This window comes from Strix aluco, chromosome 2 (genome assembly GCF_031877795.1).
Source record: "Strix aluco isolate bStrAlu1 chromosome 2, bStrAlu1.hap1, whole genome shotgun sequence".
NCBI lineage: Eukaryota > Metazoa > Chordata > Aves > Strigiformes > Strigidae > Strix > Strix aluco.
The window spans coordinates 65,236,397-65,260,500 of record NC_133932.1 but is presented as its reverse complement, the minus strand read 5'-3'; the positions used below and the strand labels follow the sequence as shown (position 1 = coordinate 65,260,500).

General features: G+C 39.0%; 1 protein-coding gene across 16 annotated transcripts in view; it reads left to right on the top strand.

Annotated features, from left to right (window-relative positions):
• Nucleotides 1-24,104, top strand: part of INPP4A (inositol polyphosphate-4-phosphatase type I A) — a 134,212-nt gene that overhangs the window by 62,906 nt on the left and 47,202 nt on the right. For 6 of the 16 annotated variants that reach the window (XM_074815035.1, XM_074815036.1, XM_074815043.1 and 3 more), the window contains exons 3-9: nt 14,626-14,688; nt 17,117-17,335; nt 18,189-18,233; nt 19,725-19,843; nt 19,959-20,075; nt 21,082-21,161; nt 23,648-23,801. In XM_074815035.1, coding sequence (XP_074671136.1) covers nt 17,230-17,335; nt 18,189-18,233; nt 19,725-19,843; nt 19,959-20,075; nt 21,082-21,161; nt 23,648-23,801 — 621 coding nt within the window. In that variant the 5' untranslated portion in view covers nt 14,626-14,688; nt 17,117-17,229. Of the gene's footprint in view, nt 1-10,322; nt 10,388-14,625; nt 14,689-16,785; nt 16,993-17,116; nt 17,336-18,188; nt 18,234-19,724; nt 19,844-19,958; nt 20,076-21,081; nt 21,162-23,647; nt 23,802-24,104 lie in introns of all 16 variants that reach the window. The other 10 variants (XM_074815045.1, XM_074815051.1, XM_074815046.1 and 7 more) reach the window with 4 other exon arrangements.

The window sequence follows — 24,104 nt, the reverse complement described above, 5'->3', positions numbered from 1 at the left end:
CAATACAGTCTCAAACATACAAACCAAAGGTGTATAGAAAAATGGTGTGTGGAGGACACTCCTGCTGTGTAAACCTACAGGTTTGGTATAGTATACTGGAAACAGCTTGGACAGTGGGGTTTCCACTGCTTTGCTTGGGAGCTTTATTCTGTAAACTTGGAGATTTCCACCTTGAGGTGCTGGGGGGAGTTTTTTTTTATTCAGTTGGCACAGTCATCTTTGTTAATTCCATCCCATTAGGGAGTCAGGCTCCATTTAATAAACATGCCTGCTAATACAGATGGGTACCTCAGTCTTCAGTGAAGACTGTTAGTACTAGATGAACAAGGCCTGACTTTAGAAGCTGAAACTGTTTAAACCAAGGCACCAACTGTGATTTTTATGGGGGGTGGGAGGGAAAGCAGCTACTGTGAGCTATCTTTTGTTGATTTTCCTTTTTTAAAGGTTGTCATTGTACTTTAAGGAGTGGGGTAAAGATCTTCAACCTAGAGAGAGAGGAAACTTTTTCTCTAGCTAAACTACCACAGAAACTAAAGGAAAACACTCCTGAAATGTTTTCAACACCTTTATTCCTTAAGTGATTGGGATTCCCTGTATTCTGTTTCTTTCAATGCATGAGCCCAGGTTAATACAGGAATTCTATGATTTTACTATGAAGAAGATGAATAACCTTTAGGAAAAGAAAAAAATGAACACCATCCTCACAGAAACAAAGTAGCAGCTTTGGGAAAGAAGACTGGTAAAAAACAAGTTGAAAGTGTCAAATTAGTGATTGTAGTATTATGGTAATAATCTGTTGGTAATGGGAATAAAGAAAAGATGATAAACCATCAGACTCCATTCTGTTCAGCTCAATACCATATTCTGCAGCAAAAGCCAGTTTTTAATGTAATCTTCCTTCTGTCCACTTTTAGTGGGAGAGGAGTTTCTGGCTTTCTAATTACGTGTGTGTGTGTGTGTATATATATATATAAATAGCTTAGTTTGGTTCTCTGGAATTTTTTTGTGATGTTTTTTGAACATTTTAGCAGAAGAGCTATGAGTATTTTTACATGGCAGTCTGTGAAGGTTTAAGCTTGGCATAGAATTGCGGTTATTCATCATAAGTGATTTTCATGTTTTCATTGTTAGTGAAAAAGAAAATGTTATCGAACCTATTGTCTTACAGTTCATAGGCTATATAAATAGGAACTAGTAAAACCAGAAATAGAGTTTGGGGGGATTTTTAATCTCTTGAACAATAAGGTAGGAGATAATACAAAATATTATAGGCTGACGCACTTTCAAACAGATGAGTTCTTTGCTAGTTCAAGGGTGAGTTCTTTAACAGTATATGGCTGTTTGAAGAGAAATTCTGAAAAAATGTCTTTTGTAAACATTTCAGACATGTAATAGCTTGAAAGGTAGCATTTTGTTTATGAATTTTAATATTTTCTGGTTTATTTCCCTGGTGTTTCTCTATGAATCAGCTTTGAAATCCATGTACTATAGCAGGAAGAAAAGTCTTTTCTATTTTGGATTCATAAGTATGACAAATCAGCTTTGTTTTGTATGGTGCCTGTTGGTGCATTTTATCCTCACACAAACAATGGGTTATATGTGTTAATCCATTTGCTGTGATGGGTTAAGTAATAGTTATAAAATCAAATAACCCTGCCACACAGTCTTTTATTTCTTTGAGAAGGAAAGTTGGGAGAGCAGTGCTTTCAGATAGTATTTGGTGCCGAAGGAGGAGAAATGGAAAGAAGTAGTTCTTGAGGACTGATTTTTCAAGAAGGCGCAGCTGGGAGCAAAAGTGACTTGGGGAGCAGTGGTTATGGATCCCCATGGACAAAAGAGGCACCCAGAGCATTGGGTATGAGTGGTCTCAAATTACTGTATTTTACCATAGATGTTTGTTGATACTTATCAACAAGCGTTGAGTTTTATGGAGAAATGCACTTGTTGGTACTCAAAATTGTATGTAATTGAGAGCTTGGATATCTTGCTATGCAGTGAAGGGAAGAGGCAGGCACAGACAAAAAAATTCTCATTATTTTTCTTTAAGTCTTAAAGTAAAAGCAGCTTGTAATTTCCCAACGCAACTCTGGTCATCTGGAGCTGCTCTGCTGGGTCTTGTTTAAAAACTGTCCTTTTTCCTCTTCCCCAGGAGCACCAGTCAGCACCAGTAAGTATTTGGCATCCATTACAAAACATCTTTCATTAGACTAGACAAAATCAGTATGCTAAATAGGAGCCTCACAGAATAGGAAAGATCCCTTCCATGTCCAGCTGCATCTATCCCTACAGAGACAGCACTGGCATATTGTAGCTTAATGTTTTGGCTTTGAAATCATACTGCACAAAAGGAGTAAGATATCTTCTGTCCTGAGGTCAGTTTCTGTATTAGTGATCAAAAAAGGAAAATCTGAACATGAGAGCTGAAAAGATGGTGGTTGTCAAGGTGTCTGAAAAACAGACACAGCAATTACCACATGGTCACGGCTTTCTCAGAGCCGAAGAGAAATTCATAGTATATTTTTCACTATTGACTCCTGCAGTCTGATTTGTAATCTTGGCAGATTAAAGAGTCCTTTTATAATATGACAGATCACATTAGGAAAATCTGTTTGGATAAGTGTTTGCAAACTCTGTTCTCATTTATGCAGGAGTGACCTAGGGGTGTCACTGGAGAGGAAAATAGAATATGTTTTAACACTAGTTATTTGGATGCCACCGTTGTCCACTTCCAGGCAATGTAATTTTACCTACAGTTGTAAAAGGCAGATATAGCTGCAGTTTCATGATGTTTGCTTTTATGACAGTTCAACTGCAAGCAAAACTATCCATTTGTGTAGCAGTCATATTTTAGAAACAGAAATGTTAATAAATATGTTAACTTTTGCATCTTTTACCGGACTGTACAGTCAGACTTCTGTACCTTCTTACCCCGTCTGCATCTCTGAAAGCACTCATCCATTTGTAAGGTTGGAGTTTACAGTACCAATCATTTAAATTAGCTAAACTACTTGTGGGGTTAAGGTCATATAAAAACTTGTAGTACAGCAGAAGTGTAGAGAACAGTATTTTTGTGGCTTTATTGTGAACTGAGGCTGCATACCTGATATTGTCTAGCACTTGGATAGTTTCACAGCCAAGATAAGGATGTGATTCGGTAGCTCGTTGCATGTGGAGCTCTCCTTAAAATCTGGGTCTGTGTTACCAGAGAGCCATCCCTCGGATACTTAGCCACAGAGCTGTTCAGAATGGAAGAGTTAACAAAGTGCTTGTTGAATGCACACTCATGCCACTGTTTCTGCATGATGCTTTAGTAGCCTGAATTTTCATAGGGATTTGACACTGTTGTTGCTTCAGTGTTAAAAGATCCGCAGGGCTTGAGTTGAGTGCTAGTCTCCTGCATTTCAACCAGTGGTCCCTGGCTTCATTCCTCATAGGTAGTGCCAGACTCTCATTTTTCTTTAACTCACTTTTATTGGGATTAGCAAATTGCTTGTTTGGTTTGTTGGTGGGTTTTTTTTGTTGGTTTTTTTTGTTTTTTTTTTTTTTTTAAGTGTATACCTCATAAAGAACTATTTGCTATGTAGGGTTTCAGTTACAGTTTGTTTTTATTTGTTGAAAAATATTACTTTCTTTTTTTTTTTTTTCTTAATTGGATGAAGAAGGTATTATTAGACTTTCCCTTTTCAGAACTGGAAAATGCCCAGAAAGGCTTTAGCTCACACTTTCCGAATACAAATTTACTTCTAAATTGAGACCAAACATGGAAGAACTTAGAATGTCAGGTGAATAATTTGTGTAGTTCTGAGCAGATGGAAACAATGTAAAATGAAAAAAAAAAAATTAGTCTTGACAGTCATAGCTGTTTGGTTCTTATAATGTTCAAGTTGGTGGTTTTAAATTGTCCATGAACTATGCAAATAAGTTGGTGGGAAGTGGCTGAGGAAAGCAAGCCTACGATCAGTAGCTTTAAATTAGTTTGTACCAAAGGGTTCTCCCACTGGAAGATTTTCAGGGAGTTTTCAAATCTGAAAACTATTGATATAAGAGTTTAATAATGTCCCATTTTTTTGTCATAGTTCTAGCTTGTTTCACTTCAAACAGTTAAAACGTTTAGTTTTCTGACATTTTCTGTTTTAAAGTAATTATTTGACAAAGATCCATTACACTGATGTCCGTGATTCACAGTGATATCACTGTGGACAGACGGTCATTTTATGTTTTCAGTGGAAGCAAATAGATTGTGCTTGGAGGATAGATGCTATCCCAGTGATCACAAACTGTCCTGACAATGTTATGTCGCCCTCATTCTTGCATCTTTAGTCTATAAAAACTCTCTAAATGGAGCTGTAGAGATGAGATCTGCATGACCTTAAAAAGCTGGAAACAGTAAAATTAGTGTTCCCAACTGTTAAAAAATTTCTCTCTAAACACTGGATGACAACAGCATCTGCTGGTGCAAGTAAACAGTGAAGAATGGCACTAAATTCCATGTCTGTGCTGTTACACTCGAAATCTTTTTTATCTGCAAAGATGAAACATACCTTATATCTAAAGGCAAGAAGTTGTTATTATTATAGTTAGTCTTTACAGTGTAATCATTACTTGTTCAGATCTAATAATTACAGGAAAAGAAAGAATGCTTCTGTACAGGGGAAAGCCTCAATAAATAATAATACAGTTAAAATCATTGCACGCACAAAGTGTCTACCTCTTCATCCTGCTGTAAGGCTCACCCTTCCACTGCTCCTCCGGGTCCTAAGGTAGTTTCATTCTGGTGGTGGGGTTGTGGAGGTGTTTCAGCAGTTGTCAGCACATAACGGACTTCAGATGCTGACAGGAGGAGTATGATGTTCTTGTTGATAGTTTCTTCTTCACTCTAGGATCCACTTGGGATCATTTTTATGTTTGCTAATAAGCCCTTAAACTTGGCTCGCTCTTCATTGTTCTGCAGCTCCATGTTACATCCAAATTTACTATATATGCTACTTTATATACATGTTAGATATTATTTCTTTGTTCTGTTTACTACCCCTAAAACCAGTTTTGTCCAGCCCCAAGTCTGCAGTTCTTTAAGTGACCGTGGGTGAGCTGTCTATAGCCACAGTGTCTCCCAAGTGTCAACTTTGTACCCTACCTCTTCTTATCCCATGCTTGTACTCCTCTCCATCCAGTCTCCACTTCTCAAGGCCTCTGCTGTCATACCAGGCCTGTATTTTTCTACACTACATCATTTCATTAGAGTTGTCAAATGATGATAGTACCATGTAAAGATAAACAAAAGTCAGAACAGATTAGCCATAGACATCTGGGCTGTTGGAAGAATTGTTATAACTAAACCAAGTTTAATTGCTAAAACAAAGTTGCAGGCAGGTCAAGAAAAGTTCAGAGAAAACAAGCCTGAAACCCTAAGTCCTCAGGGTTTGCAGGTCCCCTCACAAGGCTTATGGCCAGCAACTAGTGATGGTAGTATGGTATTACAGAGCTACAGGGTAACAGTGCTGCAAGGGCCAGCGATGAACTCTGGGAGCACATTAGCTGTAGTGTTACCACCACCGGTTAAATATGGAGGTCTGGGTGTGATGCCCAGCTCAGAAAGTTCCTAGGGGCTTGCCAGATGAATCTGGGAGTGCAAACCTGGAGATGCCTCACAAAATACCAGTACTGCTCATTATACTGTTTTTCTCAATCTCTAGTGCTGCCTGCTCTCAGAGATGACTCCAGGCTTGGTTAACCTTTTGCTCTGACCCAGTCTTTATATTCAGCTTTTGGTCCCGCCCTTTTGCCAGAAGGTACTGCCTCTCTAGCAGAGGCAGTGGATGTAGTAGTGTGTGTCCACACTGAAATGTAGTTCAGTGTCTTAGTTTAACCTGTTGCTGAAAGTGGCTTTGATGAGATCGTGGACGATAGACTTGTGTGGCTGAAATGCAGATACCTGTTCTCATGTGGGCCTGAAAATCAAGACAGGTAGCTGTGGGCAGAAGCATCATCTCTGCTTGCTTTGTCTTGGAGGTTTGACTGCTGAGGTAGGCAGCATGCTTATGAATTTCTGATAAGGTGTGGTGGGAGGCACCAGCAGTTAGCAGAAGAAGCCAGCATCACTGTCGCTTGCCTTCAGCATGCCAAAATTGAGAGTCAGATATACCAGTCGTGAGAGTGAATTAGTCATGAACTTTAAGAAAGTGAAGTAATTTGGGATGCATTCTTCACATATTCAGGCTTTTCTATATCCATGTGAAACTTGCTTTTAAAAAAAGTGAGATTCAGATAAACTTGGCCTGTAGTAACACACCAGTTTTATAAGGCATATTAGTGCTTGGAGAATTGACAAAACTCTGACATTTAAGCTCATATTTTTGAGCACTGAGTGCTGCAAGGAACTCAGCACTAATATATGCCCTTTGTCCTTGCACAGCATTTATATCTTTTTGTGATCATTGCTACCATCCATGCTTTTTAAATAAACTTTTGAAGCCCACTAAACTACATCAGTTCTAAAGATTGATCAGTACTAGTTGCTGAAAACAAACCAGTAGTTTGTGGTTAAAATTACTTGAAAATTGTTTTTAAAAGCTCTGGACTCCAAAAATCCATGGCCATACCCTATAGGAGTCTTAATTTTTCTCTGAATTTTGGACTGAAATGTTTATTACATTTTCTCTGTTGGTAGATGAGTGAAAGAAAAGAATGTTGTTACGGCAGAATAAAGTGTTGCACAATGCATATTGCAGCTACACAAGTACTTGCTACCTTCTCTGTCTGAACAGAGCACTTTAATCTGTAATATGCTGAAGTGAGGAGACATGAACCTAAGTAAGTACCTGCAACATTTTTATTTGTCCACAGGTGTTTGCTCATTTTACAGAATAAACCAATCAGAATAGTAGAAATACTTTAGTTACTCTTTACAAACTATTCCTTTGTCTTTTCTGTCTTAGAGCTAGCATCATAATACCCACTACAACATCTTTATTTTCTATACTAGCTCCTTTGTTCAATTGCACCTCAACAAAGAATATAGTATTTCAGCAAGGCTGGTAGGCAAAGCTGGGAACCCACAGGGGAATTTTCACAAGTAGGGGACAATTGTTGAAATGTGATGTTCTAATAGAAGGCTGCTGATTTAACACCTGAAAATGATCTGTAATCAAATTGGTAGAAATATTTCAGTGATATTTGCTCTGATTTCCTCTTCTGAGGTCACTTCAAAGACACACAAGCCACTTATGATCTATTTTTTTGTAGGTTGCATACCAGTTTTGTGTTACTTACTGATTTTGGCCTTTTAAATTCAGCAAATATGGCAATTTTCAGTATATTCCAAACATTTTTCCAGTATGTTTTAAAATGACCCATGTCTGTCAGTACATGTAGTCTTTCCCACACAGTTGTGTTTCAGTAGGTCTGCTACAAGTTAAGAATCCATTTAGTAAATTATATTGTCAGGTCCTCTTAGCAACAGTTCGGTTTATACTTGATGTGGACTTTGCTTTTTGCAAATGTGGTGAAATATGCCTTCCCTTAAAATACAGGTGCAGTTTATTCTGTGTTAAAAACCCATAAGCAAATATGTTGGTCAGCAGAGTTAATTATGTTCCTGGTACAATTACGGCTTTCTATGAACTATTTCACTGGGCCTTGCTTATATCTTCCTGTTTCTTTTTTCTCACCTAAATTCTAGATGTACTGTCTACTGCTGATAATTCTCATCAGCAGAGTTACTAAAATGAAAACTTCTGTTGATAATGAAATGTAGAAATGTCGGTTTCTCTGAAGTTACCGTCTTAACCTGTTTTTTCTGAAGAGTGTCAGTATTGTCCTTGTGACCTACAATGGGCAGATGGTGACATTCTGAGACCTCTGAAAAATTACTTTTTAATGTTTTCTGGCTTGGTTGGGAAATGAAATTGTGGCTTCCTTTTCTGAAAGAGAGGTGTGTGCAGCAGTTCCTTGCTTATAGCAGAAAAGCTTGGACAAGTTAGTGTATCTCAGACCCTGTGACTTCATTTTGTACTTCCCCTTCTTGTTGGCCTTGATCAGAATACAGCTGCTGTAACCGTGTTGAAAAGGGCAGGGGGGATGTGTGTGTGTTTTGTGTGTGCATGTGGGAGAGAGGTTTGGGACGCAGGGAGGAAGTGGGATAGCACATGTATCCACCGACCCAGAGTGTGCCTGCTGCACTGGGCAATGCAAACACAGGATAACACAGTCCCTTTAGTCATCCCTGAGTCTCCTCTGGCTCCTACCCAGTGCCTGTGCTCCTGAATCAGTTTTGAATGTATAAACATTTTTGAATATATAAAGGCTGCATCTTGTTCATGACCCACTCAAATACCTTTATTTCTTCTTTCAGTGCCTGTCTTGAGGCACAGCTAATGGCTGACAGGTGATGAGCAACGTCTTTTGCTCCATTTAGTCCTGTGTCCTACCACTTCTTGAGAAGCAGCTCAGCAGTTCATCCTTCCTCAAACCTACTAGCACTACTCCCTTTTGACTGTCATCTCAGCTCACATTTGCCTTTATCTAGTTGGTGGAGAACCCTGCGTGAAACCCCATAGTTTCTCCTCACAACTTGGGGAAGAAAGCAAACCAAATGTTGGGGATCTTTGGCCTGGATCCTAGGAATCTGGACAGGGTTTTCTGGATGAGATTGAGGTCTTTGACAGGGCCAGCAAAGTGGGGTCCGCATGCTGTCTAAATAGATTGTCAAGGAAAATATTTTCAGAAACTGGCAAGACACTGAAGCAACACACCCCCCCTATTATATCTTACAGGGTGAGCTTACTGTTAACCCACAGGGTAGGATTGGCATGAAAAAGGATTCCTTTCACTGGGACAGCTGTCTCACCGAGCCGTTGAAATAGGAGCAGTGGTAGGAAGCACAGACTGTTGTTAGCCTGTGTGGAGTTGGATGCTTGTGCTTCCAAACTGCCAGCATCCCACCCCTTGTTTACATGACTCCAGAAAGGAATCCAGGAAAGAGCCTTGCAGTCAGCATCTTGGCCTACAACAACCCTCTTTCCCATTGATTTAGAAAGATCAGGGAAAACAAAGAAATCATTTTATTTTCCAGGAAGAAGAAATGAAAGCAGCACAAAGAAATTGGATATTTGGAACCAAAACCGAATTATTTAATTTGGACAGGCATCCAGTATCATGGCCATTAGGCATAGCCTAGGCATTCACTGTGTAAGAAAAAAAAAAAAAGTATCAGAAATACATGCACAAAACACAGTTCATGAGTACAAAACAAATGTTGATGGAGAAATATGCATCAGCAGATTTGTATTAATAACATAAGACTCCAGTTTTGCTATGCTGCCTAAATGCGGGTAATAACCTTTGCGGAATATTACTCCCACACTAACATTTATTTTAAGTTTTCTAAATACCTGACACTTTTTAATTTCCTGAGTCAATTAGTAACATCTTATTGAAAACACATATGTTAGAGAAAGAATTCACGCATTTCTGGTTTGTCCTTGGATGCCGTTATGTATTTTTAATTTATATGAACGTTTTAAACAGTAAGTGTAGGAATCACAGCAAGTCAGAGAACTACCATGTCAAAATGGGAGATTTTTCTGTTATGCCTGTGACCTTCTATGTGGGAAAATGTAGTGTCAGGAAAGTAAACACATGTTTACACTGTGACTTGGAGCACAGTCCCATTGCACAGGTGAAGCTCAGTGCTTTCAGAGCAGAATGTGAGATCCCATCAAGCACACAGAGGACAGTGCTAAGAGTAGCCTGTGATTCCTGGGTTGTTTTGACCAGAATACACTAGGTTTAATTAGTGCTACATTAGTCTGTGAAGTGGTAAGTATTGTAGACAGCTACATCAGATAGTTCCCTAGACTTTTTGTTGTAATCCAAGCTTGAGCAAAACTTCTGATTACAGATGTAGTTTCAGGGCTTTTATCCCTCTGTCTTCTGTGGTCCCCCTCTCTCATTGCCTGTATGTTTGAGGATTTTTTACTGCCATCTGACTGTAATCAACAGTCATATGAAATCTTCAGCAAATGTTAAGATGTGTCTGGTTCATCTCCATTTCAGGTCATAAACTGTTGAAGGTTTTTTTTTTATTTTTTTCTGCCTTTGTTCCCCTACCCCACCCTTTTATGCAGCAGGAGGAGCTCAGAGCGGGGGTTAAGCATTTTGTTTTCTCCAGTTAGACTGATGCTGTTTCTGCATTGTGAGCATCATGGAAGACTGCTTTAGAAGAGGCAGGGTTTAGGAGGGTGTCCAAAGGACCATCAAATTCAGAAATGAGTTTCCAGTCCAAACTCCTCCCTGTTCTCATGGGCTTTTCCGTATCTGTATAGGTAGCGTGAGAACCCCGAGTCATGAGGAGAGAAGTCATCCCATGCACAGGAAACTTCACCACAAGGTACCCAGCATGCTTCTTGTGAAGAGGGTAGAGATTAATTTAGGGTAAAGACCATTTGTAAGCTGTTTCAGTTTCTGTTGGTAAAACAACAGAGGAAGCTGAGAGGGTTGGACGTCAAACTGCTCTGTAGCAAGACTCATCATTTTCCATGGGATTGTGCTGTGATCAACTTGATAAAAGCTGTTCTGCAAAGTGAAACAGAGCTGTGCTTTTTCATTTTTAGTTAGCAAGCATTTGTGTTACAAATGCTCGCTTCCACCTGTCGGTGTGCATATTTTTGTGCTCTTAGAAGGAGTACTGAAAACACAGAAGCGTGTGATGACAAGTGAAATTAAAACAATATCTCATTAACTTAAGGATGCTAATTGTGTTTCAGTTGTGAATATATACAAGTAGTCTTATTTTGCACAAAGAAGGAAGTGGCCTAAATTGCAGTTTTCTATTAAAAGTACTCAAATATATTAAAGAGATAAAATTAGGTTTTTAGATTAATTGAGTTTGCTGAAGTTCATAGCAGGGAAGCATCAAGAAGAAAGTTTGTGACTTACAGATTTGTCTGTAAGTAAGTGGGAGAAGGTGGACAGGAAAGCAAGGAGAAAGCAAGCTACTTTCTGCTGCTGAAATGACCTTTTATCTAAATATCACTGAAAGGTTGCATTTGGGGATTTCCACGCTGCACAAATACATTCATTGTATCTTGCGGTAGTTTATTTCATTTTCTTGTGGAAGGCTTTTCCCTGTTCTTGCTGAAGTCACCCACTTGGTCAGAATGCTCAGGAGGGCTTCAGAGAGTGACAAGAAGATTCTTCAGGGCAAACTTATGTTTTTTTTACTTGGTAATCAAGATTCTGCTCAGTGGGAGAAGGGGGACATTGAACCAGCATGTGAGGGGAACCTAGACTTCAGGAGTAGACTGAGAGGTGGAAATACAGCCTCTTTGTGGAGCTGACAGGCTAGCACTTGCCAAGTATGTTTTTGGTGAGCAAGTAATTTCAGTGGGAGGCAAAGGTCCATATTGGATGCTGGCACCACCTGCTTTCTTTTGCCTTCCCAAGGGGCATGGTAAGGGAAATGTCCTAAATTGTGGAGTGTGTGGAGTGAAACTCTGTTGTCAAACCATGGACCTGCAGTAGATGTAGTCTGTTGCCACCCCCACAAGTTTTGCCGGAAGGAAGAATCTGGCTCAAGGTGTCAAGCTCATGGCTCTGGCTTTTCCTGTTGTGATCAATGTGAGACTGAGGACATTCAGTCTCTCACGAAATGAGACAGAAGAGCGAAGTGCTTGTGAGACTGTAAAAAAAACAAAGCTCTTAATCAGTGTTGGTCTTAGCAGGCTTTTGCTGGGAGCTGCTGTCCTTTGAGCCGATGTTCTGCTCTTGGGCTGCTTCTGCAGCCATGAGTCATAGGTTGATCCAGACCTTCACCTCAGGCCTTGAAGCATGGTTAATAAAGTTCCTTGCATCTTCTTTGAAACAGCTGTTGGAGATGGGATGCTGGAATTGCTGGAAGATTGGTCTTGAGCCAGCATGGCAAATCTTGTTTCACTACCAAGGTTTTCTATGGTTGGATGTAAAAAAAAAAAATTTAAAAAATCTGTATGCTAGTTATACTAGAGATGGTGCTCTTACATGGAAGGCAGCCTAATCATAACTTAGCATAGTGTGGCATTTCATCCTTTCCATTATTTTGTCCATAATGATACAGTTAATAGGATGTTGGTTGGAAAACTGGCCATGTTGCAGATCCAAAATACTTACTGTTTCAGGCAGTATTAATTTCCACTTTTTTGTGTATTGTTGAAACATTTTCAGCCAGAAAAACTTTTTACTAAGACGTTATCTGAATTTGGCTGAAGGAGCCCTCTCGATGTTTCAAAATGATCATTTGGGAACAGGAACTCTAATTTGTAAGGTTCAGAGAGTGGTACAAGTCCTTTGGTACAAGTATTTGCAGTTCAGTAAGTACCCCACAACTACTTTTTCACTCTCCCTTGGAGATGATGGCATCCTCATTTTTTTAAAGCATTAAAGAAGGTGTCACACTCTCCCTTTCTCTATTATTCTCTTCATATAGATGTATCAGTTACATTTAGCCTTCCACTGGTGTTGCATTTTCTGCTTTGGCACGCCTCTTTACCCAATCAAATGCTGTAAGCCCAGAGCACTATGGCTGTAGAAAAGTACAGTCTCAAAGTATATTTTGATTTAGTCTATAATTGGAGTAGCCTCTTTCTCCTGCTTATTGATGTGTGAATTGGAAAAATCCTGTTTCTTACAGTCGTGTAATGAGTGTCAAAAAAGTAGGTGTTTGGGTGAAAGAAGGTTTGTCCTCATCTGACATGTTTGTTTCAAGGGGTAGTTTGGTAGGAGATTTTTTTCAAGAAGGGGACAGACCAAAGCAGTTTGCTAGAACAATTGTGGAGGTAAGGAGAATATTAGCTTGTAGTTGTATAAGCTAATCAACAAGGGATTATTTTGGGGCCGAGATGGTCGTCGTTTTTGCTTGAGGTCTTGCAAGCAGTGATGAGACTAAATGTCTGCAAGTTTCAAGCCCACAGGATGTGCAGATGAGCAGAGTGGCATTTGCTTCCTATGGCCAACTGCCAGGACTGAAGGTAGCAGACCAGAAGTGGCATCTGATAAAAATCTTTTCTTCTGGTCATGTGCTTTTGTGCTAATAGAGCACCAAATAAATATTCACATAGCAGAAGGGAGTCTTGTTCAAAAGCCTTTTCTGCACAGTAGAAATGACCATTACTGGTATTGGGGGTCAGCAGCAGCTTTTCATACTTCTGTTGAAGCCACAGTTGAAAACTGGGCTTGCAGCAAAACTTCATGAAGTGCAAAGCTGCACATATTGCCAACACCCACTATCTGCAGGATTAATAAGGGCAAAGCCAAAGGCTGTGTGTAGATGCATCATGCCATCTTCAGGATAGGGTTTGCTTGGACATGAATTACATCATCCCTTGGGATTGCTGGCTGCAGGAGTGGTACCAGTCTTTGGTACCATCTAAGGAAACTATCTGATGTGTTACTACTACCTTTAATTTGGTGGGAATCCCACCTCCATTGATTTTTATCAAAAACATGATCATAAAATTGTAATTGTTGAAACAGCTGTCATTCAAGAGAGTGATCAGAGCACGTGTCATTTGGGTCTGTCAGGCTATGCAGTGAATAGAGGGAGCTCATCCCTGCCTGAGATAGCACAACTGTGGGAGGGATCCAGTTTGCCCAGCTGCAGCATCAGACCTAAGCTAGTCATCTAAATTCTTTCTATAATTAGAGAGAGAAAGGTATCTTTATGGGGTGATTCATCCCACCTACCTTGGAAAATGGTGACTCATTCTCTGGAAGTGCCTGTGTCTCACCATTGACTATACAGAGAACCTAGGCAGTGAGTTGAGATCAGATAACCTGCCTCCTATGCAGTTTAGGTGAGATAAACCCCTTTCCGTAAGTGATAAGATCTCATACCTATGTTCTTAAGCCGTCTTGGGTAATTGGTAGGGCTGGCGATTGAACCAAAAAGCTCAGACTGGACTTCCCAATCTCTTTTATTGTAGTATGGCATACATGGAAGGTCTTAAAAAGCATATCCTGTTAATGCAAGTGTACTTGAATGAGATGGTACCACCAGCAAATACAAACCTTCAGTTAACCTATAGGAGATTTAAAAATTATTCACTTTTCCTGTATATTGCTAGGTGTTCATAGAAGCCTACCTCACATTTCACCCAATGGAGAAAGAGCCCTACATCCCAAATTTTAGAACTTCTGTGTTTTGACACGGGATCTTTTCTCCTGACAGTGATGGTTATAACTCTTCCAAAGAGCAAAATTTTGAAAGTTTAACCATAGAAAAGCAAGTGTAGTAACAAAGGCTGTCTCATACTCAACGTACCATATACATTCCTTTTTCTTAATACCACCAAGCCTTTCAGTAAACATGTTAACATAAATTTCTTACAGCTATTCTACCCACTCACCAAATGCTGACCTGAAGTCAGTCCTTTTCAGCATAAGCTTATTTCTTTGTGCTCCTGTTCTGACTATTGCTATGACTAGTGCTGGTTGATGTCCAGCAGAGGATCATACTCTTTTTCTATTTTCAGTAAACTTTAATGGAAGAGCTAGTAATCAGAAGTTAAATTTACAGTTAACTGAGAATGGTACCCGTCAGTTGGTTGTGATATATGCTGGATAAGAAGACTGATTATTTTGTTAATTTTTTAGATGTGGATTTAACTGATGTTACGATATGCAAAATCCCTTCACACATGAGGAAAAGAGCCCTCTGTAAGTATGACCAGTGTAAGTAAATTAAAAATGTACCATTAGGTAAAAAATTAAAATTGCAATTTAAATGAGTAGTTGAGAACTTAGCCTTGGAAAATTATTATGCTCAGTAATATTTAAATAGAAATAGTTTCAAAACAAAGAAAATAACCTGACCCTGTCTTAACTTTCAAGGATGGACCCTTTTTAAGGATGTCAGCAATTACAGAGATTTTAGCTGGAAAACAACTGGACTTTTTAAGTCTGAAAACTGCTGTCTGACCTGTACCTGTGTGAACATGTTATTATCTAATGAGGTATTTGTAGGATTTGGGGGAAGTGGCAATTGGCATCCTGTCTAAATCTCTGCAAGCACGTTTTGTAGGTGTTTTGTTTCATTAGGCAGTAAGTTTTAATGGACTTACAAACCATTAGATGTTACATTACATAAAGAACAAACCAAGGAAAACCTGTTACTGAAAGAAGGGGAAAAAATTAGGAGAATGGAAAGACTTGGAAACTGGCAAAGAATTTTGATGGAAGTTTTATTTGACCAAATCTTAGGACATTCAGTACTATTTGAGAAAAACTGGTGCTTCACTACCCACTTAACCACTTAAACATTAAAAAAAAAAAAAAAAAAAAAGAGCTTTTTCACTGTGAGTGATCAAACTTTGGAACAACCAGGTTGGCCAGTGAGGTCCATTCTTGTCCAAAACCAACTGGACACAGTCCTGAGGAACTTGCTCTAGGTGACGCTGCTTTTGAGCAGGGAGGCTGGATTAGATGAACTTCAGAGATCCCTTCCAACCTCAACTATTCTCTGTTTCCATATGAATTGGAAAACTGCCTGCTTTAATTTTTGGCTGTCATAAATTATATCTATAAGCAGAGTGTTGTTTCATATGCTGTCACTGAGTTTCAAAGATTTTGGGGATGGGATGTTCAGAGCTCTCAGTTTCTGCTTCTTCCACTGAAGAATTCCTCTTTTTCCTATTTTGGAATTGGCTTATGACATTATATGTATAAACCTGAGTTGTATCACCAAGAGACAACAGACTAGCCCATCTGGTGGACACAGCCCAAATTCCTTTTTCCCTAGAATGAACTCACCATTTAAAATCTCATTCCTAAGCTCATGCAGATGGCCAGGGTTGTGTTCAACTCAGTCATCTTAGATGCTTAACTTGCAAATGAATTTTAGATGTCCAGTGAACCAGTGCTAGTTAAGAAGATGCTTTAGTTCCCTGTGGAGAGAGGGTGATTCTTTTGAAATCCTGCAGAGGGAGATGCTGACTAGTTAAATTCAGAGACTTAAGTTAGGCATGTTGAATGTTCCTTTGGAGGCCTTCAGACAATTTTAAAATGCCTATTTAAAACACAAGTAAAAGCTAGGTGCTTTATTTAATTAGAATGCATCTTGCCCATTGTTAGGTCCATCAATCTAAAAGGAAAAGAAATATGCTCCCATTATGCAACATGGTTCAGATGTTTTGTAAAATGAATGAGGGGCTGCTGTGAAGGTATTAGTCAGTGTATTACTACCTTTCAGGTTTATCAGATTTTACTCCTAATCTCACTTCCTAGATGAATGGAGTTTGTTTAAATAGTATGAAACGAATACGAAAGTCCTGTAACTGCATTGTTAATGTGGCTGACAGAAGGAACATTCAAATCTATCAGCCAAACCAAAAGCACCACTTAACAATGTAACCAAATTTTCTATAGGCTGTGTGTTTCTTCCCTACTGTAACATTTCACTTTACAGGCGTTGTGAGGGGAAGAACTGTCATGGATGTCTGTAGACCAATAAAGTGTAGAGTGAAGGAAAAGCACAGACAGTGCCACGTACCACATTGGCCGTCATCCCCTTTTGCTTTTGCTTTCCATCACCATCCCAGAATTTCAGCCTCCCTCTGGCCCAGTAGGCTTTATTTATAGTTTTCAATATCCCTCTCTCATGGCAGTACAGCCTGGAATGACACAGTGTGCTGACACTAACAACATTTCCTGCCCTTTTATGCTGTGTTCTGCCGACCCATTGTCCCTTTGTCCTTATCCCTTGTCCTCCCTCTGCAGACAGAGGCCCCATCTGACAAATTTACTTGTGCTCTCCAGGGATTATGGAAACCAGGAAACTTCATTAAGGATGGTTTAATAACTTAGACAAAGGAGAAGAGCAGCTGGTCTGTTAACGAGTCTCAGCCCACCCCATTCTCTGACAGAAGAGCCTTTCTTGCATGTGGTACAGTCGTCAACAATTCACAGTAAAATGCTACAGATGTACAGTTCATGCAAATTGAGTCACTGTGCATTGGATCTACCGTGAGCATTTTATTTGAATGACCTGAGGCAATTTTATGGCAGTAGATTTGCTGCTGTTAAAAAAAATAGTAGCTGATAGTGACCTAAATTTTTGGTGTATGTTTTTGCTCTCTTTATTGCTTAGCATGGTAATGTTAGAGGAATAGCAATTGGAGACAACCTGCTGCACTCTGCTACTCTATAGAACAAACATCAGTAAAGCCAAGCAGCAAGAAAAGAAGGGTTCTTCATGACAAAATGACAGCAAGAGAACACAGTCCCCGCCATGGTGCAAAATCCCGCACTGTGCAACGGGCCTCCACCATTGATGTCACCTCTGACATGCTAGGCCTTTCTCTAGCAGGTATGTACTCATGTCAGCTATTCCTCCATTGCTCCTTTCAGAATATACCTTGTACTAACATTGTCTTATTCTTTTAATTGCTAGAAGATTTAGATGTGTTTGGTTATCTGAACAGAATGGGATAAAGGAATTATACAAAAATATTAAAAGATCTTAAGTTTACCATTTTTAAAATAGACAAAATATTAAAATTGGAGAGGCAAGAAAAAAAACTAGATTTTGTGCAGTTATGTTTATCAGTCAAAAATAAGCAACAGGGGGAGAAAACAACAAAAGAATGTCAAGGTCTAGGAAGAGTTTTGGCAACCTCCTTGTTTGACATTGTTTAAAATTTTCAAGAGTGTTCAGGGAGCTGAGAATTATCTCCCTTATCTTTTATGGTGAGTAAATTAGGATTGTAACCCCCAGAGGTTTTCTTTCATTAGTGAGAGACAGGTACTTTCAAATTTCTCCCTATTCACTGCTCACAGAGGAGACATACCTGATTTAATAATTTGGAGTTAATGGTGGCTCAGGCACTAAGTGGCTTTAATCCTATTGTTTTCTACTGAGATTCGGCATTTTCTATTCCCATATTCCATATAATGTTGCATAGGTTTACATATTTTTAAATGTCCTATAAAATGAGATCATCTCAGGTTTTTCAAATCATTTTTAGGTACCAAAGATTAGCTAATAAATATTTTAAATACCAGTCATGGCTCATTGAATTAAAAATACTAATTTTTTAATATAAAATTTAATTTCTTTCTTTATATGACTGTAATTTCTTTCTCTGTATGACTGCAATGAGGAAAGGATTCACAGGATAGCAATGTTTGGCTAATCTTGTGTTAATTTTTCTGATTTACAGGAAACATTCAGGATCCCGATGAGCCGATTTTAGAGTTCAGTTTAGGTAAGATTAGTGATTTTTACGCTAATTTTGATGATACATGCTATTGAGTATGTGTGCATTTTTTTAATTGTTGATTTTGAAGTGCCTTTCGTATAGTAGGGACTGAAACTTTGATTCAGTTTTTATGGAGAGGTGGTACAGTTTTCTTGCTTCCTATATGGTATCTTTTGATAAGTAGCCAGCAGTTTGATTTTGTGATGTTTTTAAAAGTCTGTAATTAAAACATCTGTCTGATAAAATTTTAAATGTTTGTTATGTGAATGTGGTTTTTAAATGGTTGGGTTTTTTTTAATGTGAACATACAGTGAAACTGTCTTCAGTCTCAGTATATCAGCAGTTCAGGCCTTCAAACAAACTGAAGATTTGCTGGAAATACCATTTTAGGACAGAATATTTTCTAAGGATTACCAAATATTATATATACCTTCTTTCCTTTGGCTTTTGCTGGCAAGTGATAACGTGAAATGCAGAAGTGACCTAATTTCTGAGATTGGTTAAATTTGGACAAGAAGCTTGTTCATTGACTCACCTCACTTGAAGACTAAGAGAAAAATATTTTCTTCGTGAAAATTCAGTCCACATTTTCAACTGCAGCATGGTTTTCTTAACAATAGTGGACTAACATTTGGAAGGTTATGCTCTTAGCAGTATGTTTGAAATGAAAAATTAGAAAATTTTCTCAGATGTACATAATTGTGTTATGAATAATAATCTTAACGAGAACTCCTTAGAGCTGAATAAGTTTAAGTATTTTCAGGTAAGTTAAAAACATCTGGATCTGCAAAGCTGTTTAGTGTACATTTAAACATTTTGCTTGCCCAGGTAAATTTCAGAATTAACTTTCTGCATCTAGCTGAAGCAGAGTTGGACCACACTGTAGTTGCCTGTATCTGGCTAGATAGAATTTGGCTCTGAAGTTTAATGTAATTGTGTAGTAGTTACTCACTGAAATTTTTGGTAGTTGTTTCCAACTCACCATAGTCCCTTCCCAGCAGTTACACTCACAATAACATTTTAGAGGAAATAAATTGCTGTCCTTTTACAATTACAAGTAGTGCTCCTTATAGTAGTGCTGTTTGATCAATGTTCGAGCACTTCTATTGGTTCTCCATGGCAAAATGATTTGGTAATGGGCTTAATGGAGCGTGACTTCAAATCAAATGCAGCCATGCTCATGAGATTCCCAGAGGAAAACCTATGCATGTACACTGTTCTAATGAGCTGTGCCGGGGGGTGGATAGGCAGGTGTCAGAACAAGTTTAAATTACAACTCTACAGCTTGGAGCCATAGTGATCTGATTGCATGTTTACTGTTCATGTGCATGAAGGTGAGTGATGTCTGCCTTTATAGTGTGGCGGTAGAATGAATTAATGGCCCTTCATGGCTTTATTGCTCAGGGTAAATCATATAGTTTTATAAAAATGTAGAGTCTTACAGCAATATGAAAAAGATCCTGAATCTAAATTTATTTATCTATTTCATACCTAAAGCTTGCAGTGAGCTGCTAACTCCATCGCTAGATCGAAAACCAAATAGTTTTGTAGCAGTGAGTGTAACTACACCTCCTCAGGCATTCTGGACAAAGCATGCACAGACAGAAATTATTGAGGTAAGTGGTGAGGTACTCCTGGATTAGATTTCGAACTGAAGATAACACAGGAAGCATTTCTTCCTAACGAATACCACCTTGCATTAATGTTTGCCTTTTTTGCTTATGATTACAGGGAACAAGTAATCCTATCTTTCTAAGCAGCATTGCCTTTTTCCAAGACTCTCTTATCAATCAGATGACACAAATCAAACTCTCTGTGTACGACGTCAAAGATAGATCTCAGGGAACAGTAAGTTTTCTTTATTCTGTTGCCTGCCCAGTCAGCATGGAACAAGCAAATGAGAGGCAAGGAGATAAAACTAGTAACTTTTGTGGAAGAAAGCAAAGGGGTAGCAGCACTGGTCCTAGAGAAAGCAAGATGGGTAGGGGAAGGAGAGACAAATGCTGTGAGATAGACATGGTAGAGTGGGGAGCATTGTCAGTTTTCTCAGATAAGGCTTGTCTGCAGCAAGTTTGGGAACCACTGATTTAAATTAAGAGCTAGATAACGAACAGGATCCAACACGTCTAACTGAGGCTTCTAACCTGTGCCAAAATGTTGGGCCTGTTGGGCCCGTAATGAAACAGTCCTTTTGAACAGAGATGCTAAATTCCAGAAATCGCCCTGCCCTGATACCATAGTGATTTTGTTCAGAGGTAACATTTGTTCCCTTACTGAAAAAAATTCAAGTGTCAGTCCTCTCATGTAACTACTTGTATCTCTGGGCCATTTATTCTCAAACTGTTGCCCAGAACACTGTTTCAGGCCCCACTTGTCTGCTTTTCCTTGGCTTCCTCAGGGGCAGCACAGCTGTCCCTCTTGGTACAGTGCTTCATTGGGGAGGCTCTGGGTAAAAAGGAGTAACTCCAGAGGAAGCAAGTTCTTCAGGAAGAGCCAAATTTGGGTCAGGGAGGGACTATGAATGTTGACCTAGTCAGCCTGAGCCCTATTCATTTATTGCTTTCAGTGTTCCTGTGTTGCTGGACCTGAGCTTGTATATATTGAGGTGCCTCCACTCAAGTCCTAGAGAAAGAAAAATGCTTATTGTCCTCCAGTAGAAAAAGGATTTTTGATAAATTACCAAATTTATTAAATTTTAAAGGGTTTTAATTAGTTATGTATGGGTATATGTAAATATTTTTTTTTCTCAGACTTTTGTGCATAATGATTGTATTTTGGACTTCCATGCCGTAGACAAAGCCTTTGTTCATTGTAAAGGTAAATAATTACAATTCTGGTACTCATCTTCTTTCAGATGTATTTGTTGGGTTCTGGGATGTTCACTGTAAAAGAACTTCTTCAGGAGAAGAATCACAGGTTGCACTTAACACTAAGGTTTGTAATATTCTCCTTCATTTAGGAATTAATTCTTAATTCTTGAAAGCGTGCTTAAGATGTGATGAAAACTGTCTGTGAGATGTGATGAAAACCTTTTGGTTGGTTTTTTTTTTTAGTTCCAGACCACTATTAAAACATGTAGAACAAGACCTTTCCAACATGGTGAATAACGTTAGACATTGGTTCTAGTTCTGCAAGTCAAGAATGTATTGTCAAGACTAATTTCATATTTGCGCATTTCATCCTATCTCCTCAGCCTATGGGTCTGTGGAGAGTGACAAAATAGGGTATTTTTAACTGTCCTGATGTATGAAGAGCCTGTGATGGTGAGAATGAAACCCAATGAAACAGGGGGTTATCTTAGCTGTTTGGAATACCTTGGCTTAGATAAATCTAGGCTCTATTTACTATTTCAGCACCTACCAGTTGCTAAATAGCGTATTTGTTGCTGAATAGTCTATTTATCAATACAATGCACTAAGAATAGGAGTTGTCACATTACAACAACATTGATGGATGTAATTTTCTAGTTTAATTCATATTGGAAGCTTTTGTGGAAGGCACATGACTCAGGAGGGAATGAGAAGGAGGGTGTGGGTCTAATACCAATCCTCAGAGTAGTAGTTCTATTCATAAGAATCAAACCACACTCTTGAGAGCCAGCGTGGGACAAAGTTAAGCAGAGGGTTGGGGAAGAATGAAGAAACAAAGTGAGATTAAGGAAAGAGAGCTCTAATGTGTAAATGCACACTGTAGTAGTATGTGTTAAAAGTAGGACAGGCATCCCTGTCAGAGAAGTCAAAGGGAAGTCAGTTGAAGGGGGGAAGCATAATCACAGGGACTGAGGGGAGATGGTGTTGGTAGTATCGGCATAATCAGCATTATAAACAGTGACTGATAAACTTGCAGAAATTTTGCAGCCCAGACACAACTAATAAAACATGGGCAAAGCTTTTCATGCTAAGAGAAGAGATGGGTAAGGTTTTTGGCTTTTCCATAGCAGGGAGCAGATGAGGGAAATAAGTCAGAAAAGGCACCAAAAGTATGACATTAATGGTGGGTAAAATAGTCTGATTTAGTGTAGGTGTGAAGATGAGGATGTTTTGAGAGAGACGAAAAACAGGAGGAATGTGGTGACAGGAGTTTCATGGTTGTGTGTTAGTCATGGTTATTCTGTTAGGTTTGTTCTTTCATGACAAACTTGAAACTGGACTTTATTAAACTCTCTTGTTTTGATATCAAGTATATTCTGATTATCAAAGTGTGTGAGTATATGCATATCTCATCGCATTACCCCTTGGATGTATAAGCTGAATGCTGAGCAATGTCTATAAACCTACTGCGTGATTTGGATACTTAAACCTTTTCTTGTAGTCCTCTTGTGTGCTTATTTCTTTTGCCTCCCCAGTATTGTCTGTTCCAGACGCTTTTTTTTTTTTTTTTGTCTTAGTTGTCCCAGTATACAATGTTAAAATACCATTTAGAATTTGTCTTAAAATAATAGCATAAAGTCTTCCAAAATTACTGTGTGTCATGGGTGAGACAGAATAAATGACAGCCATGGTAGATCTGGGTATTGGTGTGTGTTTAAAAACCAGCAAGATTAGAGCTTTTACCCCTCTTGATTCTCTGGCTCTGGCTCACTCACTCACACCCCTCTCAGTCGTGTTCATACGATGGCAGGGAGATGGCTGCTGGTCTGGGAAGGTGAGACAGAAAGTTGTGTCAGTTTGTGCTGTGCAGCTGCCCAGCTGTTAGTGGCCAGGTCCCTGGGGATCTCTGGCTTTTGTTTCCACACAGCGCCCTGATTTCCAGGACCTTCCTCCACCTTGGGGATCTTTGCTCTATTGAGAATCTTCACCACCTTCTTCCCTAGACCACTCCTTTTCAGGATCCTTCTTTTTAGCATCAGCTTTTCTTTCTGGAACATCAGGCTCCCAGTTTTCCCAATCTAAATAATCTATCTGCAGAAGCACAAGATGTGATCAGCCTCCTAACTAGTGGCCTTGACTGAATTCTCTATTAAGTGGAAGATTTGGGATGTGATACTTCTGTTTAGTGCATGTAATTATCAAAACTTACCAGTTGCAACTGTACCAGTTGCAGCTAGTAAATAGCAGACTTCTGATTGAAAGTTCAGTTTCAGACATTCACACACACAGGCACACACACACGTCTGCATGTATATCCAATTATCTTCTCCCTGTTAATGTTCACAATTTAAGCTGCTTTTTGCTTACAACAGGCTAATTGTAAAATCTAAACTCCTTGTGGTTTTACAGAGGTATTGAAACACATGCATGGTTTTAGGTTGCCTTCAAGTAGGTCTGTACAGCATCTCTGTGGAATGAGGGGAGTGTTTTCCTTTTGGAATAACGCATTATAGAAATATGTAAAATCAAGTTGAAAAGCTTCCTATTTAAAATGTTCATTAAGTTTGAAGATTAATAGCCTTTTATAAGTGTTCCCTTGTTGATAAACAGGTCCACCTCCAAAAAAATCTCAACGCAGAGTGTTTGTTGCAGGTCGGCTGAAAGTGACCGTGTAGGTAACATCACAGTTATTGGATGGCAAATGGAGGAAAAAACTGACCAAAGGCCTCCAGTGACAAGGTCACCCGATACAATTAATGGAAGGGTGAGTATGAGCATTGTATCAAATACAGAAAAACACAGATTTATTGCCAGCATCGAAATAAGCTAGGTTGACATCTGTCAACTTTCCTGTCCATTTCAATATTTAGTAGTTCTTTACGAGTTCAAAATACTGTAAAGAGGAGCCTAATGGTGTTGAAGCAGTTTTGTATTTTGCAAAGCTCTTGGTGCTCGTGCCTGGGGTTAAAAGTCTTGGAGAAAATTTTAAGCTTTAGCTTCAAGTGCTCATGCCCTTCATCAGAATAGGCCTGCGATACTGTACGTTGGTGCACTTGGTGCATTGATA